Source organism: Semicossyphus pulcher, unplaced genomic scaffold (genome assembly GCF_022749685.1).
Source record: "Semicossyphus pulcher isolate SPU_LCO1_2020_fin unplaced genomic scaffold, fSemPul1.0.p SCAF_10, whole genome shotgun sequence".
In the NCBI taxonomy this organism is placed as follows: domain Eukaryota; kingdom Metazoa; phylum Chordata; class Actinopteri; order Labriformes; family Labridae; genus Semicossyphus; species Semicossyphus pulcher.
In genome coordinates, this window is record NW_027211604.1 from 19,814,510 (window position 1) to 19,829,831 (window position 15,322).

Below are 15,322 nucleotides of genomic sequence, written 5' to 3' on the forward strand. Positions count from 1 at the left end.
TAACTTAAGCTAAGCTAGGCTAACCACCAACAGCTTCAACTCCATATTTTACTCTCAGACGAAAGACTGATATCAAACACCTTGATAACTGTCAGGTAGAAAGAGAATAAGCTTATTTACACAAATATTAATCTATTCTTTTAAAAATAGTGACAGGAGGTGTCACGTGTTGTAGCTTTCCGTCAGTCCAATTCTTGTGATGCTATAACTCAGGAACTCTTTGAGGGAATATCTTCGTAGGCTTTGACTCAAGCATGAGCTGATTGGGGCTCTGGTGCAGCTCAGCGCTTAAATCGCGTGTCCCAGGTACAGAGGCTACAGTCCTTTATGCGGCGGCCCAAGTTGGACTCCTACCTGTCCTCTCTCTAAACAAAAGGCATAAAAAGGCCAAAAATGTATTTCAAAAAAAGGATGAACTGTTTATATTATGAAGGTCAAAGGTCAAAGACTTTAAAGTTGTTCTCTGGCATTATGTCCTGTAAATCATTGATGCCACCTCTCCGGTTTAATGTAGAATTATGTTTGCTGTTGTTTTGTAAGCTATTATATTCTTTATTTTGTATATAAATATATCCCCCATGTTCACTACTGTTATGCTGTCATTCTGTGGGAAACATATGGGTGTAAACTACAATTAGACTGGCTGGTGAAGGCTTACAACGGCAAGGCCGGACTCTAGTTGTTATAGTAAATTAAAGTAACTTACAGTAAAGATCATCAAATACTGGTGTCAAGAAAGTTTCTCACAGTTCTCAGTTCAGTCCAAAATCCTGAAGCCGAGCCAGAATGTGTTTTCAATTTGTCCAGTCTTAACAGTAATTAAGCCTAACTATCAAAAGGACTCCAGCGGCGCACAGAGGGCCACAATGTGTACACAACAGGGTCGGACATTTAATCTCTGAATTAACTCGGACATTGTTACAGCTTTCAAGATCCACACACATGCCAACAGAGATGTTTAGTTCATCATGAAGTGGTTTCTATTATTTACCATGATGCTCAACATTTCCCAGCATTTAAGCGTCTCTAATCCCCCGTCGAGATTACTGGAACTGCAGAAGAGAAGGGATGACTGAATAAAGAGGAAACATCTGATCAGAGCGGTGAAAAAAGAGAAGTAGCGAGTCCTGTGATATTTAAGAGGCAGCACAGTTTCAGACACATCGCAGGGATCTGCCATGATGTGGTTTTTCAGTCACAGTTAGAGTTTCAGTCTGAACAGAAACTGGAGTTAAGGTGAATTAAGAGGATGTGAGCATGAGAGGAGCTTGGGAAAAGCGGTGTGAGGGAATTCACTGCAGAGCAGGTGATGAGTAATGGATGTGTTACAGTGTGACAACGGGCTGTCATATATGCTAGTGTTAATAATTACCAACAAGTTTAAATACATAAATAAAATGTTAATATTTTCATATCAGTAACAAAATGACTTTTTTCACCTTGGTTTCTAGTCCAAACTATGTTGGACATGGGAGCTTAGACTTATGACCTCAGTATCTGGATCTGCTCTTATGAATTTCATTCATACATCATGTTTATAAAAGTTGTAATCTCCAAGATCTCAGTTTGGTTCTCCTTGGCTGCACCTGTGGTGATAAACGGTAATTGCAGGAGCGCGCTTCCCAGATATCCAGACAGTGTTGCATGTGTGACTTCCACGGTTGGCTCCGGTTGTAACTCTTGATTTTCCTCGCTGACGGTCGCTTTCCTTTTTAGACTGTTTGCCTTCCTCTGAGCGTCAAATTTGTTTCTTTTTCTTTGTTCACTTATTTTTGAAGTTGTATCTGTAGTTATCAAACTTTTCTTTGTTTGTTCAACCATAGTAGATTACTGTTTACTCGCTACACTTGCAGAGACCGGAAAAGCAGCCGCTTAGCTCCGCCTACCCTCTCTGGCAGACCAACCACCGCTGGGTGATGGAAAACGCGTCACTAACTGGGCGCTGCTTGTGATTTTTTCCATGAAAGTCGCCACAGACGCCCAGTCTGTAATACTGCAAATGCAAAGGCTGTCATCAGTGGGCCATAGGCTCAATCACCATTGTGTTACCTCATTCAGCGATAGACAGTGACTGAACAGACATTTATTTACATGACAATCTTCGAGATTATCACTTTTAGTGGGTGTTGGAGCCATAATGTGCTTTATTCCTAAGTTGGTATTTATTTGTTTTCTTGCACTCCTTTTATGGTTAAACCACAGAACCTGGGTGTGTTTTAACCTTTATTTAGCTGTTGAGTTTGGTGGCAGGATCTCAGACAAAGAGGGTGAGTTAGGCTCTGATATTTTCTGTTGACCATCACACCACAGTAAAGTTTGATTTTTGTGTCAGCATTTGGTTATTGTCCTTTGTTTCATAAACAGTTAACACATCTGGACATGTTGATTTGTTGACTTAGCCTCTAAGCTGCATTTTTACCATCTTTAGTTGCTACAGAGGGTTTTACCTATACCCTTTTATCACAGCCCAGCTTAACCATTTATAAATCAAATGATGCCAATGTTAAGAGTGTAAATCAGTGACTTCAGTTACGTGTTGCACGTTGGATGAGTGTAAAATGGAATGCGGTGAATTAACAGAAACAACAATCTAACCCAAACAACAAACCATATGCCAAGTGAGAGAGAGAGAGAGAGAGAGAGACTGGCTTAATCCAGCAGCCTGTATAGCTGCGGATCAGCACACACAGGTGGTACTCATGCATCCAGCTATCTTCTATAATAATATTATATTTTGATTTTTCAGTGTAAACAATATTCGCTTCCCACATCAGAAAATATACACACGATCTCAATGACGAGGCAAGAAAGGAAGACAAAACATATCACACATTTAACCCACACATTACACAAACAAGCTCAACCTCCCCATATTTTTACACTTATATAAAATATGTTAACTTTAAAATGAACATATGCACACATCTTATCCAACTCAAGTGCCCTGTCCTCTATCGAGTACTCGCATCGTTTATAAGAATACGGAAGAAAATTGTAAAAATAAAAAAGAGAAAGAAACAGAAAAAAGAAATAAGTTGTTTTTTATAAAGCATCTGTCTTCCTGAGACGTGCTTCACCCCGCGGTTCATCTTCCTTTTAGCAATGAAAATAGTGCATCAAGATGAATGAATAAAGATGAGTGAATAAAGATGTGAGTGTTCCCATGGCCTCAGACATTTATATATCTCAGCTTCACTGTCTGCGGCTGTTTGTGGCTCTCTGCATGTGTGTGTGTGTGTGTCAAGACAGGAAGTGATTGTGATTGGCTGTGAGCTGCAGCAGTGCCTCCACGCTATTCGCTCGGTCAGGTGGTGCTGTCTCTGACTCATTTCCAGAGGGAGGGAAGGAAACCCTCCAGCCAGCGCTGCAGCCAGCCTCCGCCTCAGATAAATTATGTGTGTGTGTGTGTGTGTGTGTGTGTGTGTGTGTGTGTGACAGAGGCTGAGCTATTAGGAGTGCAGTGCATGACGTTTGTGTGTCTGTGTGTGTGTGTTTTATGCACTTTCTAGTCCCACCATTGAGATTATCTATTCTGAGCTGCTTTTTACAGTTAGAGCGAGAATGCAGGGGAAGGCCCCTCATTCACCCTTTTCTGTAGTGTGACTGATGTGTTTAAGGTCACAGGGTCGGGGTGCGGGAGCAGGAAGGTCAGATCTGTTCATAAAACACTTTTTCTAAGAGAAGACTGACTCAAAGTGCTTTTACCACATCTACCTTGAGAACTTTGTAGGAGGGTTAGTTTCAAATGTATGCATCTGGGTCTGAGTAAACTCATATACTGTATGTCTTCTTTTCTTGTCGTTGAATCCACAAACTGTAACTTCCTGATTGTGTGGAGGAAACAGTGTGTCGGTTTCCTCCTTTATGCACAAGCAAAATGCAGGTTAGATGTATTTTAAACTGTTCAACCACCACCCAGACATGAATGCATTTTGTAGGTAACTTAATTTAGAATAGAGTCAAGAAAAATAATTGTTGTGTATTTTTGGATTATTTGTATTTTAGAACATTTGTAGTTCACATTCCCCTAAACCATTTTTAAAACCTCCCTCAGGTATTGACTAGAAAAGAAAAGCTGCTACTGAAAATCACATAAATTGATTAGCCTCCATGTCAAATACGTAGGCTGTAATAATTCATCTACACCAAAAATATGTGTGTGTCCTCTGTCCTGCAGAGCTGAGTTCCACCCTGATGGAGAAGATGCAGGCCCAGGAGATGATGAGCGGCCTGAGGATACCAGAGATGGACGAGCTCGGTCAGTTCTTCCGCTCCCTGCCGACGTCCACGCTGGTGGGCATCGGTGCTCTGACAGCAGTGCTGGCGTACTGGTTGGCCACCAGACCCCGCCCCATCAAACCGCCATGCAGCCTGCTGCACCAGTCTGAGGAGGTGCCGGTAAGATGGAGCACACACTCACACATAGATTCATAAAGGTATGCAGAGGTAAACTAGGATTGGTGTTTCTTTTTTAACTGGAGTCATGAGAACATTTTCCCTTACTTCTTTAAAGACCCCCTCCAGTGAAAATCAAGTGTTTAACCTTGTAAACATCTCCATGTGGTGTTTCTCATGTGCTACAAGACATATCAGGGACAACATAAGCAGTCATCTCCATGGCTGGGCCTGTCTGCTTTTAAACTGCAGTGTGCCAAGGACAGGCTGAACAACACGTTTTCAGATTGTCAGGTTTGAGACGTCACAAACCTAAGGAGCCAATCCCGTTAAAGGACGGGGTGACGCTATGCATATCATTATGTGCAACCTATGGCAACCACCTTGGCAATGAGCAAGCCAGCTGTAACTGTCATCATAATTTTTGCAAACTCATGGCCAACGGTTAAATCGGTGACCATATACAGAGGCTATAGTTCTCGATGTGGCGGCCCCTGGTTCAACTCCCACCCTCGGCCCTTTGCTGCGTGTCATCTCCACTCTCTCTTCCCATTTCCGCCACTATCCACTGTCCTCTCTCTAAAATAAAGGCAACAACAGCCACTAGAGTAGTTGCCACTAAACGATGGCAGAAACGTGTTTTGTTTTCGCGACGGAGGGGACGGTTGTAAATGTGCATAGTGGGCGGGGCCTATGCAGATTCAGGATTTTTTTTTATGAGGGAGAAGGAGGAGATGCCAAGAAGGAGTGTATTATTTTAATTCGCCCTGGGTTTTACCTGTCAGGCTACATAGAGTCTACCTCAATTAAACATGGAACAACAGTGGAGCTTGTTTGGACGACAGACTGAGTAAGAATTGCAGACATTACCATGCCCTCCTCTGCATATATTTCAGTAAAATATTTGTGTCTCTTTTTATACTTTGATTTAGATTTTGATAACAGAGAATTATTAGACAAATATTGCTGTGGAGCAATGAAAAACAGATTAGTGAAGTTGTAAATCTGCTCTAATTAGGTGTCATGAAGTTTTTTGAAGCAGAGGTTGATGCACTGCTTTTACAGCAGCTTACATGGCACGTGTAATAATCTTGTTAAACAGACATTATTAATCAAATGTATATATTTTTATTTAATTGCATTGTGGATCTCTATTTTAACATCTTTTTATTAAACAGAAGCTCAGACACGATATAATACTTAGTTTTGACCTGTTTAAATCACAAGCTGTGGGTGCATCTTGCCCCCAGCTTCACCCCCCTCCTGGTTTACCTTAACCACCATCCCCACTAAACACATCATACCCCGTGCCGTCTCTCTGACAGGTGAGGCTGGCACCATACTGAGTCAATGTGAAACTCCTTTCAAAGGCGTTCTGTAGCCGTGAGGGTTTCTCTTCTGAAAAATGAACTCCCAGAATGCATCAGCTGTGTACACACCAGGGAACAAAACAACGATCCATTCAGATCAGGATTTCAGATATTTGTATTTGCAGTTGTGAGCTAACAAAGGATGATGGATTAGCATTGGGAGACATTTAATCATTCTCCCTCTTGCTTTGCTCTCTTTTAAACAGTCTTCATGATAGGAAAGAATGAGATCCTGTTTTCTCTGTTTGTTTTTACACCCTTTGTTTTCCATCTTCATACCAAACCCCTGGAGTTCAGATGAAAACAAATTGTGAAAATGATGTTTTCTTTGTCTTAGCACGAAGGTGGAGGTCGCAGGTCCATGATGGGCGACAGCTCCAAGCTGCTGACACATTACCATGACGACGCCAGGACCATGTACGAGGTCTTCCAGAGAGGTCTCCACATATCTGGTGGGTATATGTGAGGTGGAAAAATAAGCATTACTTATGTGTTCACCCACATGCATGCATGTGCTGTGTATACAGACAGGTGTATAAGTGTTCCTCATGCATTTAGAGACATACTGTATATGAGGGAGAATGGAGATCCCTCTTTTCCATATTATATTTGTGTTCCTGATTTTTACTTTCGGTTAGATTTTCAGACTTAAAGAGGAAACAGACAACTTCAACCCCAAAACCTCACCGCTGATGGTGTCATTATAATTGAGTCATTACATAGTGCAATCAGCAATACCTTAAAGCCAAAACAATTGTCTATTGAAATTTAGATATTTGTCTTTTAACTATCTTGCTGCCAACATCCTGATGATATTTATTCATATTCTAAGTCTAAAGCAGAACAATGTCTCTCTCAAATGAACCAGGAAATCCAACTTCTTATAAAGAATTGTTCTGGCCAATATTTAAGCACATGGAAACAAAAAATTGACCCGTTTTAGTTGATACTTCAATTGTAGTTTCATTGTTACTCATGAAACTGTAACTCCCATGAGTCTTTGCTACAGATTCACTACCATATCTCATCAGAGCGTTCAGTTACTAAAACTCCCATGAGGGATTTTCTGCATTTTTATCCAAATTAAAATGATGATGTTCTCAAATGAGACAGCAGGGAACATTGGAAGATTCCTATTTAGCATAAGAACACAACCCCAGGATCACGTTTCAACTTCTCAGAAACACTGATGAAAGAAACCATTTACGGAAAATAGATGTATGAGTCATTTGTTTGATCAGAAAATAATGAATCACTTGACTATGGACAGACAAGATACAACAATACACCATTATGTGCACGTAAAACCTTGTTAGGACCCTTCAGTGGAAACTATTTAACCACTAAGTTTTCATACTCATAGATGTACAGTCAAAAAGTGCAGACACCACCCACACGCTGCGATACTGTAGATTCTGTCTTGTAGACGTTTTTTCTCACTTGTGAGACCACACCAAGATAGCGCACGGTCTGACACGCTGTGGTCCGACCATGAAACCTCCAATTATACTTCTGCTGCTGGAAGTAAAATAAGTCCTCTAGTTGCCAAGGTTACAGCCATGGTTGCTAAAAGTAACAGTGTTAGGGTTGCAGGGAGTTTAGGTGACGGACTCACACTTAAGTAGTAAGCAGTAGTCAAACCACATCTGCACAGGTAACTTCAGTTCAGTCAGACAACTCAGTTTATTGCAGCATTTATTTTACATGCAGAAATTGGAGGAGTGATCAGATGATATCTTAAACCCCCCTAGTCGTTTGTCAGGTGATTGTGGAGAATGACAGCTCGAGTTGCCTGCCGAAACTAGTACCCCTTTCTCCACAAATTTACGCTGGGTTTTCAGGCCCGGGAAGACCCGTTAATATATGCCGTCTCTTTTCCCATTGCCAGTGGAGTATACTCCTTTTGGTCTCTTTCCTGCTCAGTCACCGTCTGACGTCACAAACGCGCCGTACACAGGTCGCCTTATTTCTTCTTCCCCTTGGATCAGAAGAAGCTCTCTCATCTTGCTGTCTTGCCAGTGTTGCCATTGTATGTTGTTTTTCTGTATACACACGACAGCTGCCAGAATTTCAATGCTTGTCATAGCATCGCTCCAAAATGGGGCGGAGATTAGCTCGTCGACTCGGATTTTGTGTTCCCATCAATGCCGATCGGAGCAGAGTCGATAATTACCCGCGTCTACTGCCGAGTCATTTGACCTTGGTCAGAATGCTGATTGTAACCTTTCCCACTAAGCAAAAAAGCTGAGCGAGGTTTTTGACCAGTGGGAAAAGGGCTTAACTTGCAGGCGTCACTCCAGAACTTTTACTGAAGACATTTTCTGAATAATAATAGGAGTAACATCAGATTTTGAGAGTTTAAAAAGGTCACTGCTCTGAGCAAAAAGCTCGAGGAGATCCCATTAAACAAGTCAAGCTTTGGTTTTACAAAATATCATGTTATGCATTTTTCATCAGGTCAGGGATTACTTTGAAATGGAAAAACTTGACTTTAAGTTTAAATGTGCAAAAACTGATGAGTTTTGCTCATTTGGGGAACAATTTATGAACAAAATATTGACACAATTTTACATTTGCATGTTTAAAAATCCAAAAGTTTTATAGTTGTTTATTTGATACATTTTAAATCCAATATTGACTTCTTTTTTTTTATCCCTTTTTTTGTTTTTCTGATGTAAATATCCGTCTCATTAGCTGCTAAACACTCCTCTACGTTCACAAGCTACTTGCTCACTGTGTGTTTGAGACTAAGTGGTTACAGTTTAATGAGCCAGGCGGCTGTACAATTAGCTGAAACTCCCTTTAAACTTGAGAGAAGCTGCAAATTCAGGTGATAATTCTCTGTAGGTTCTTCACCTACCTTTATACATTACCACTTTATAGATTGTTTTCATAAAAATACATGGTGTGAGTATATCGCACCAGGACTGTTCAGATTCTTGTTGACTGTTCACAAAAGGATATGCTGCATTAACTTTATTTGTTCCTCCTGAAAAACCTTTACGATGATTACATGTATTGATAATATTGATGTCTCTCTGTGTGCTGTACAGGCGATGGACCTTGCTTAGGCTCACGGCTCCCCAACCAGCCTTACAAATGGATATCCTACAAAGAGGTCAGTGCCATTCAGCAGCATCTTATCTCCTTGTAACGACGACAGGCTCGTCTCTTTTACAGGGGGTCCTTTAAAAGAGATGTAGAGCATGTGAAAACTAGCACAGGCAGGCGCTATTCCAGAGTGGGAATAAAGGTTAGGTTGCATTCACAGTGATCAATGCTTTTAATGCCTTTGAAACTTTGGACACATCAGCATATGTCTTTGCCGGGGTAAAACATGTTCAAATATTAAAAGATGGCATTTTCTTTAAGACACAAATCACATTCCCATCATAGAAATATATATCATTATAAGCCTTCTAATGACACTTGTGAGCTTTAATCTGACCTTCCAGTCAATTTAAGTAACTGTGTAAATCAACATTGAGGTGTAGTTTGCAACCTGAGCACCATAGAGGCTTTGTGGCGCCAAATCTGCCTGGAAACCAAGTGTGGCATGGTTGTTGCTATAAATAGGTAACAATCGGCCTAAAAACACAGACGCACAGAAAACCTGCCAGATTGTCAGGACATTATCCTGCCAGACTGGCTTTATAAGTTTATCAGCACTGATTATATTTATACTGTATGTTACAACAACAGTGACTATTAAATCAGCTGCAGGCTGCTGTTCAGAAGCAGTTAATCACTGCTAATGCTCGCTGCCACTAAATAAGATGACATTGGTTAGCTAGATATAACATTTTATATAATAATATAAAGGTGTATTAGTTTTTTTGCCTGATTTACATTTGTTTGGAATAAAAGATGTCAGGGAAAACTGAAATATGTCCATCACAGTGTCTGAAGGCCCATTATATGTTGTCAGATTGCTTGTTTCATAGTTAAAATCACCATATACTGAGAACTTAAAGCTGGATCAGGGCAGTGTCTACAGATTTATAGATTATAAAAAACAGCTGATTATTTCTCTCAGATCAATCAGTTCTGTCCTTGTTACAATCAGTTCCGTTATAGTAGAAAAACCAGCTTTGTTATCCCGAGATAACGACATAAATGCTTAGTAATAACGATAAAAACGGAATAAATAAAATGTATGAATGCATGTCTGCTTCAGGCTTCCGTACAATTCTTTAATTAGGAGAATAAATATAAACTTATCGCTTCACCTTTACGACCCATATAAACTACACAGCCTTGATTAAATGTAATATAGTCGAGTGGTCAATTTCAGCTGTAGCACAAGAGGTGATTGAGTTATATGTGGGCCATATACCGCATCAGCAACCGCACATATGCCATACATGTATCCATGTGTAGAAAATTAAACGTCTTCTCCTGATTGATCTGCTGCAGTTAGATGCCAGACATGAGCACCTCTCAGTATACATTGATGTCATCTCTGGCAGCGCTGGCATGGAAAACTCTCCAAGCTCCCTCGTAGCAGTTTCAGGTTCTAACAAATCCCTGAACATGTGAGATAACCGGATGTTCAGGAAAGTCATGGCAGTAGTTGTGCTTTCAGTTGGTGGGGAATTCTTTGCAATAAGCCGTGCCTTGGAACTTATGACGCAACCTCTCACATTCATTAATGACACCATGGTTATTACAGGAGAGGTGGCTGTTCTTTGTTCATTCATGACTCTGTAATTCCCAGAAAAGTCAATAAATCCACGTTGGAAAATTATCTTCAGCTGTAACACAGATCTTGTGAAAGATTTTGCGCAACTTTCTTTGTTGTCTAAGCAGAGCAACACAAATCCACCTCGCTCTGATGTCTTTCACAATCATGGTAACTTCAGAAGATGACATTTTGGCAACTCAGCAGTTTACATCATAGAGGGTCATACATTTCTCCAGAAATGAAAACTGTGAAAGTTTGCAAAATAGGCTACAAATTGAGAAGATGACCTTTGTTTGTTATTGTGTTTTACAGCTGAAGCAGGGCAGAAAATAAACCCCATGCTATGACGAAGACAAACTAGGATTTCCATTTTTTATAAATGATTACCAAGTTCCTTTATTTAGCTAAAGAGTTACAAAACTGTTTCCCAAGAAATGTGTGTGAACCACCCGGTCCAATCAGTTGCTTCCCACTCCATCCACAGGTGACGGCCCGGGCTGAGTATCTGGGTTCAGGCCTTCTGCATCAGGGCTGCCAGCCCAACCCCAACCAATTCATTGGAGTGTTCGCCCAGAACAGGCCAGAGGTGACGCTCACTCTTTTGTTAAATCTCTTTCCTTTAACTATTCAAACTTTCTCTCTTGCTCTCTCTCTCTCTCCGTTTGTCACTTCACTGTATTACACCTGTTTTCACAGGCAACATGTGAACAGTTTTACAGATGAGTCGAAGCTTAATCCAAAAGGCAGCTGGACTTGGTTAAAGTTCTTGAAGATGTTTCACCTCTTATCCGAAAGACTCCTTCAGTTCGTCAGTTCTAAACTGACTGGAGGATGGAGTGAGAAATATAGAAATAAAAGCCTCTGAAGGTTACAGAGAATTACCCTGACCTGGATGACTAAGAACCTTCACAGACAGTTTTACAGATGGTTCCATTCACACAGCTCACTGATATTAAACACACTCACACATGATTAGTACACTTCTGTTAGCTTTTTCACGCTGCGAATCTCCCTTGTTTGCACATATTCACCTTTTCTGTCTTGAAAAATATAGAAAGTGACTTAAAATTAGATACACACGTGGTACAAAGATGTCAAAACCTTTGACCCCTGACTTTTGTGTGGTTTCAGTGGATCATCTCAGAGCTCGCCTGCTACACCTACTCCATGGTGGTGGTTCCACTTTACGACACACTGGGCCCAGATGCGATACGGTTCATCATTAACACTGGTAAGAACACAAACATTAGACACAGAAAAACTACACATGCTAACGTGTAGCCATGCTAACAAACACAATGCTTTATTCAGGCATTATCATCTCCTCTAAAACCTACGAAGTTTGGAGTTTGGGATGTACATTTGACCAACAATCCTTTTTATTTGTCTGCATGAATGAAGCCTGCTGATAAATTACTTTATCTTACAGAGTTCAATCACTACCTCATTCAACTTTTAAGGTTTTCCTTACTGCAGATACAGTTTGGGTCTGTAACTATTAGCATGAATCAAGCATATGATTTTAGCAGTAGAGCTCCCCTTACTGGTGACTGAGAGCACTGTTGTTATTTCAGCCATGACACACAACAAAGCACTTCCTGGTTTGGGATAAAAGCTTCTTTTAAGATTAAAAAAAGTCAAAGAAACTGTCTTAATGCGGTTTTGCTGCAAGTATGTCTTTTGGGGCCATTCATGTAACAAACAGTGATTATATTGGTCTATTTTTGTACTGAAATGAACCACAGCTGCATGATTGGTGATTGCTAAGCCTATGCAGAGACTATGGATCCTTACACTGTACTGAATGTGATCATTGATAGGTCATTTCAGATTTTAGAAGTTGCCCCAAAGTTAAAACAAAAGATGAACTAGATCATTTTTGATGTTTTGTACATCTTAAACTGTTATAAATCCGAATTGTGTCACACTTCATCTGAATCCCCGCTTTCTATCTGGATCTTTCTGTTCTGTTTTTGTTTCTTATTCTGTTGATATTCACACAAGGGTGCGTGTGCTCTTGTGTGTTTGTGTCACTCCAGCGGACATCTCCACGGTCATCTGCGACAAAGTAGAGAAAGCTCAGGTGCTTCTGGGTAACGTGGAGAGGAAGGAGACTCCGGGGCTGCGGAGAATCATCCTGATGGATGCCTTTGACTCTGCCCTCGTGGAGCTCAGCAAGAGCTGCGGTGTCCACGTACAGGCCATGCAGGAAGTCGAGGTATGACATGAAGGGGCAGGGAAACTGATATTTTACACAAAACTAATTCCCCCAGAGTCAGTATTAGAATCAAAAATACTTTATTCATGGGGGGGTTCGGGCATTACAGTTGCTCTGATACAGAGAGAAGCATGTAGAAATATAGGAAAGATAAGTACAAGTAAGAAATATGTCAAGTATGTGCATTATATACAATAAATAAGAAATAAAGATAACATATAAAAATGCTGAGAAATGCTGGGAAATGGTGATTTAAATATGAATCTCAGAATTAAATATAATTGCAATAAAATTAACAATACAAATGCTATGTGTCAGATTATGGCGCAAGTTGTTATCCAGTTTATGTACAGCCTTCAGTACACACACAGTCAGGTGCTTCTTTCACAGAGCCAAGAAAATACTGAAATTGTCTAGATTTATCTTCATAAGAGCAAAGCTTAACATGCTCTCTGTGGTAGTTGTCTGCTAAAGTCAGCCTTTTTCCTTAAAAATTCAATGCTTTTGGCACTTTTCCTTAATTTAACACACAGTGTGAAAGTTTGTTAATCTTTTAAATATTCTACAAATCTTGTTTTGTTTCCAGATAGGCAGTAAGGGTTTAACTTTTATAGTTGTCCAAAGCTCTCTTTAGAGTATTCAGGTGACAAACGCTAACCTGCTGCCACTGCTGTGGTAGCATCTCCCATGTAAGAGTACACACAAACACTGAAGAGTATCTGAATTATTTACTTTAAAGTTGGTCCCTGCAGCAGGAGATCAGCTACATATATGATTTAGACAACTATAAAAGCTTAAATGCTAAGGATGGTTGATTTGTAATTAACTTTTTGTCCCACTCAAGAAGTTTATGTTACAAGATGGTTCACTTATATATAGTTTCATTTTAGTAAAGGCCTAATTGCTTTGGTAAAACAGCTGCACTGGACTGTCTTAGCAAATGTTACACAACCAGAAGTACATTGGGCATTTGTTAGGAACAATTTTCAGCCATTGATTCTGTGTACAAGCTAATATTGTCTGAGCTGGAGAGTGTCTGTGGAATTTACTCAAAATAAACTACAGCTATAGAGGTCTATGGCACAAAAAACTACTGCTACTACTAATTGCAAGTTTATCGATCAATATGTAAGCCCTTGGCGAACATGCATCCATACATTATATTTACTCCATTTTCCTGTGATAACGAGTTATTCCTGGTTGTTTTCTCAAGATCCTGTTATTACAGGAGAACAGAGTAAATAAAATGTATGGGTGCATGTCCGCTAAGGGCTTCCGTAGATTAATAATCATGGACTAGCAAATTAGGTATAATAAAACTTTTCACATTAATCTTGTGGATGTCGGACAAGCATTTTTGTTTCTTCAAAAATTGTATGTCAGAACTGGTAGACATGGTATCCGTGGTAAACACAAACCCTCGAGCCCTGCCTCTCAGTGTCAGGTTGTTTAAACTGTGCCACAATAGTAATGGCTGTGGTGGCGCCATACTGTTTTTACAGTTCAGATTCTCGGCTCTACACAGGCTGAAGTTTTATTATAGAAAGTCAAAACAAACTAGTGTTTGGATTTGGTCTGAGCAAGATCAAAGTAGATCAAGTTTGTTAGGCATGTTAGGTAAGATGTTTATCTACCTGTATGTGGCAGCACAGAAACTTAAATATGTGACGTTAGGGTTAGGCATTCACAAAGACAAATACAAACACACACACACACACACACACACACACACACACAAAGTACAGTTAAAACCAACATGTGATGTTTTGCCCTCTCAAGATGACATTTACAGTAACTGCATCACTGCTTCTTCAATTCCTATAAATTGTCAGGCTCTATTAGCACATCCACAACAAACACACGCATGAGTGGCTTTAACATGGTAATAGATTTCTTAGTGAATCTATTGTAAAGACAAAAAGAAAGGAAAGGATGAAAACATTTTGCATGCTGAAATAAAAAAGGGGTTTCATTGCTCTTGTGATGAGTTGCAGAAACATAGGACGATTACAGTAAAGCAGCTTGACAGTTATGTGTGTACATAACTCGTCATTTTTCTGTGACGATGACCTTCATTGAGGTGTATGAAATCATCCTTCTCATCTGGTTTACTGAGTGGCTTAAAAGAAAAGGACTTCATTTATTAAATTGTTGTTTAACAGTGACCCACAATAACAGATCTTATCTTGTTGTTTTTTCTTACAGGCTCTGGGCAGAGAGAACCACAGAAAACCTGTAGTAAGTATGAATCAAATTTCACTATACATAGGAAAGGATGTACAGGATAACAGTTTAAGCAATGTTAGCAGCATGCAATGTATCAGTAAGTCAGTCACAAGCTCACACAAAATGCTAACATGCTACATTAGAATTTTGCACAAAGCCCCATGATAGCTTAGTAGAGCCCATGGATGTGTTTAGACCCTAGACTCTGCAGTACATACAGTCAGTTGTTGAGACCTGGCTGTGGCGCCACTGCTCAGCCTTGCTTCCAATTTTGCCCGGTGGCCATTTGAAGAATTGCAGCAAAAGCCCCCCCCCCCCCCCCCCGGGCATGTAATGACAGTTGACCACAGGTGTTAGGGCTTAAATGCACAACTCAGACACAGTCTTTACTTGCCAAGATATTCCTTAAAGGCACAGAAGAAACAAAAA

General features: G+C 40.2%; 1 protein-coding gene across 1 annotated transcript in view; it reads left to right on the plus strand.

The window, feature by feature from the left end:
• Positions 1 to 15,322, plus strand: part of acsl6 (acyl-CoA synthetase long chain family member 6) — a 47,417-nt gene that overhangs the window by 11,639 nt on the left and 20,456 nt on the right. The window contains exons 2-8 of the mRNA XM_069665687.1: positions 4,178 to 4,398; positions 6,103 to 6,217; positions 8,819 to 8,883; positions 10,934 to 11,035; positions 11,581 to 11,680; positions 12,489 to 12,667; positions 14,873 to 14,905. Of these exons, the coding sequence (XP_069521788.1) occupies positions 4,178 to 4,398; positions 6,103 to 6,217; positions 8,819 to 8,883; positions 10,934 to 11,035; positions 11,581 to 11,680; positions 12,489 to 12,667; positions 14,873 to 14,905 (815 nt within the window). The remainder of the gene's footprint in view (positions 1 to 4,177; positions 4,399 to 6,102; positions 6,218 to 8,818; positions 8,884 to 10,933; positions 11,036 to 11,580; positions 11,681 to 12,488; positions 12,668 to 14,872; positions 14,906 to 15,322) is intronic.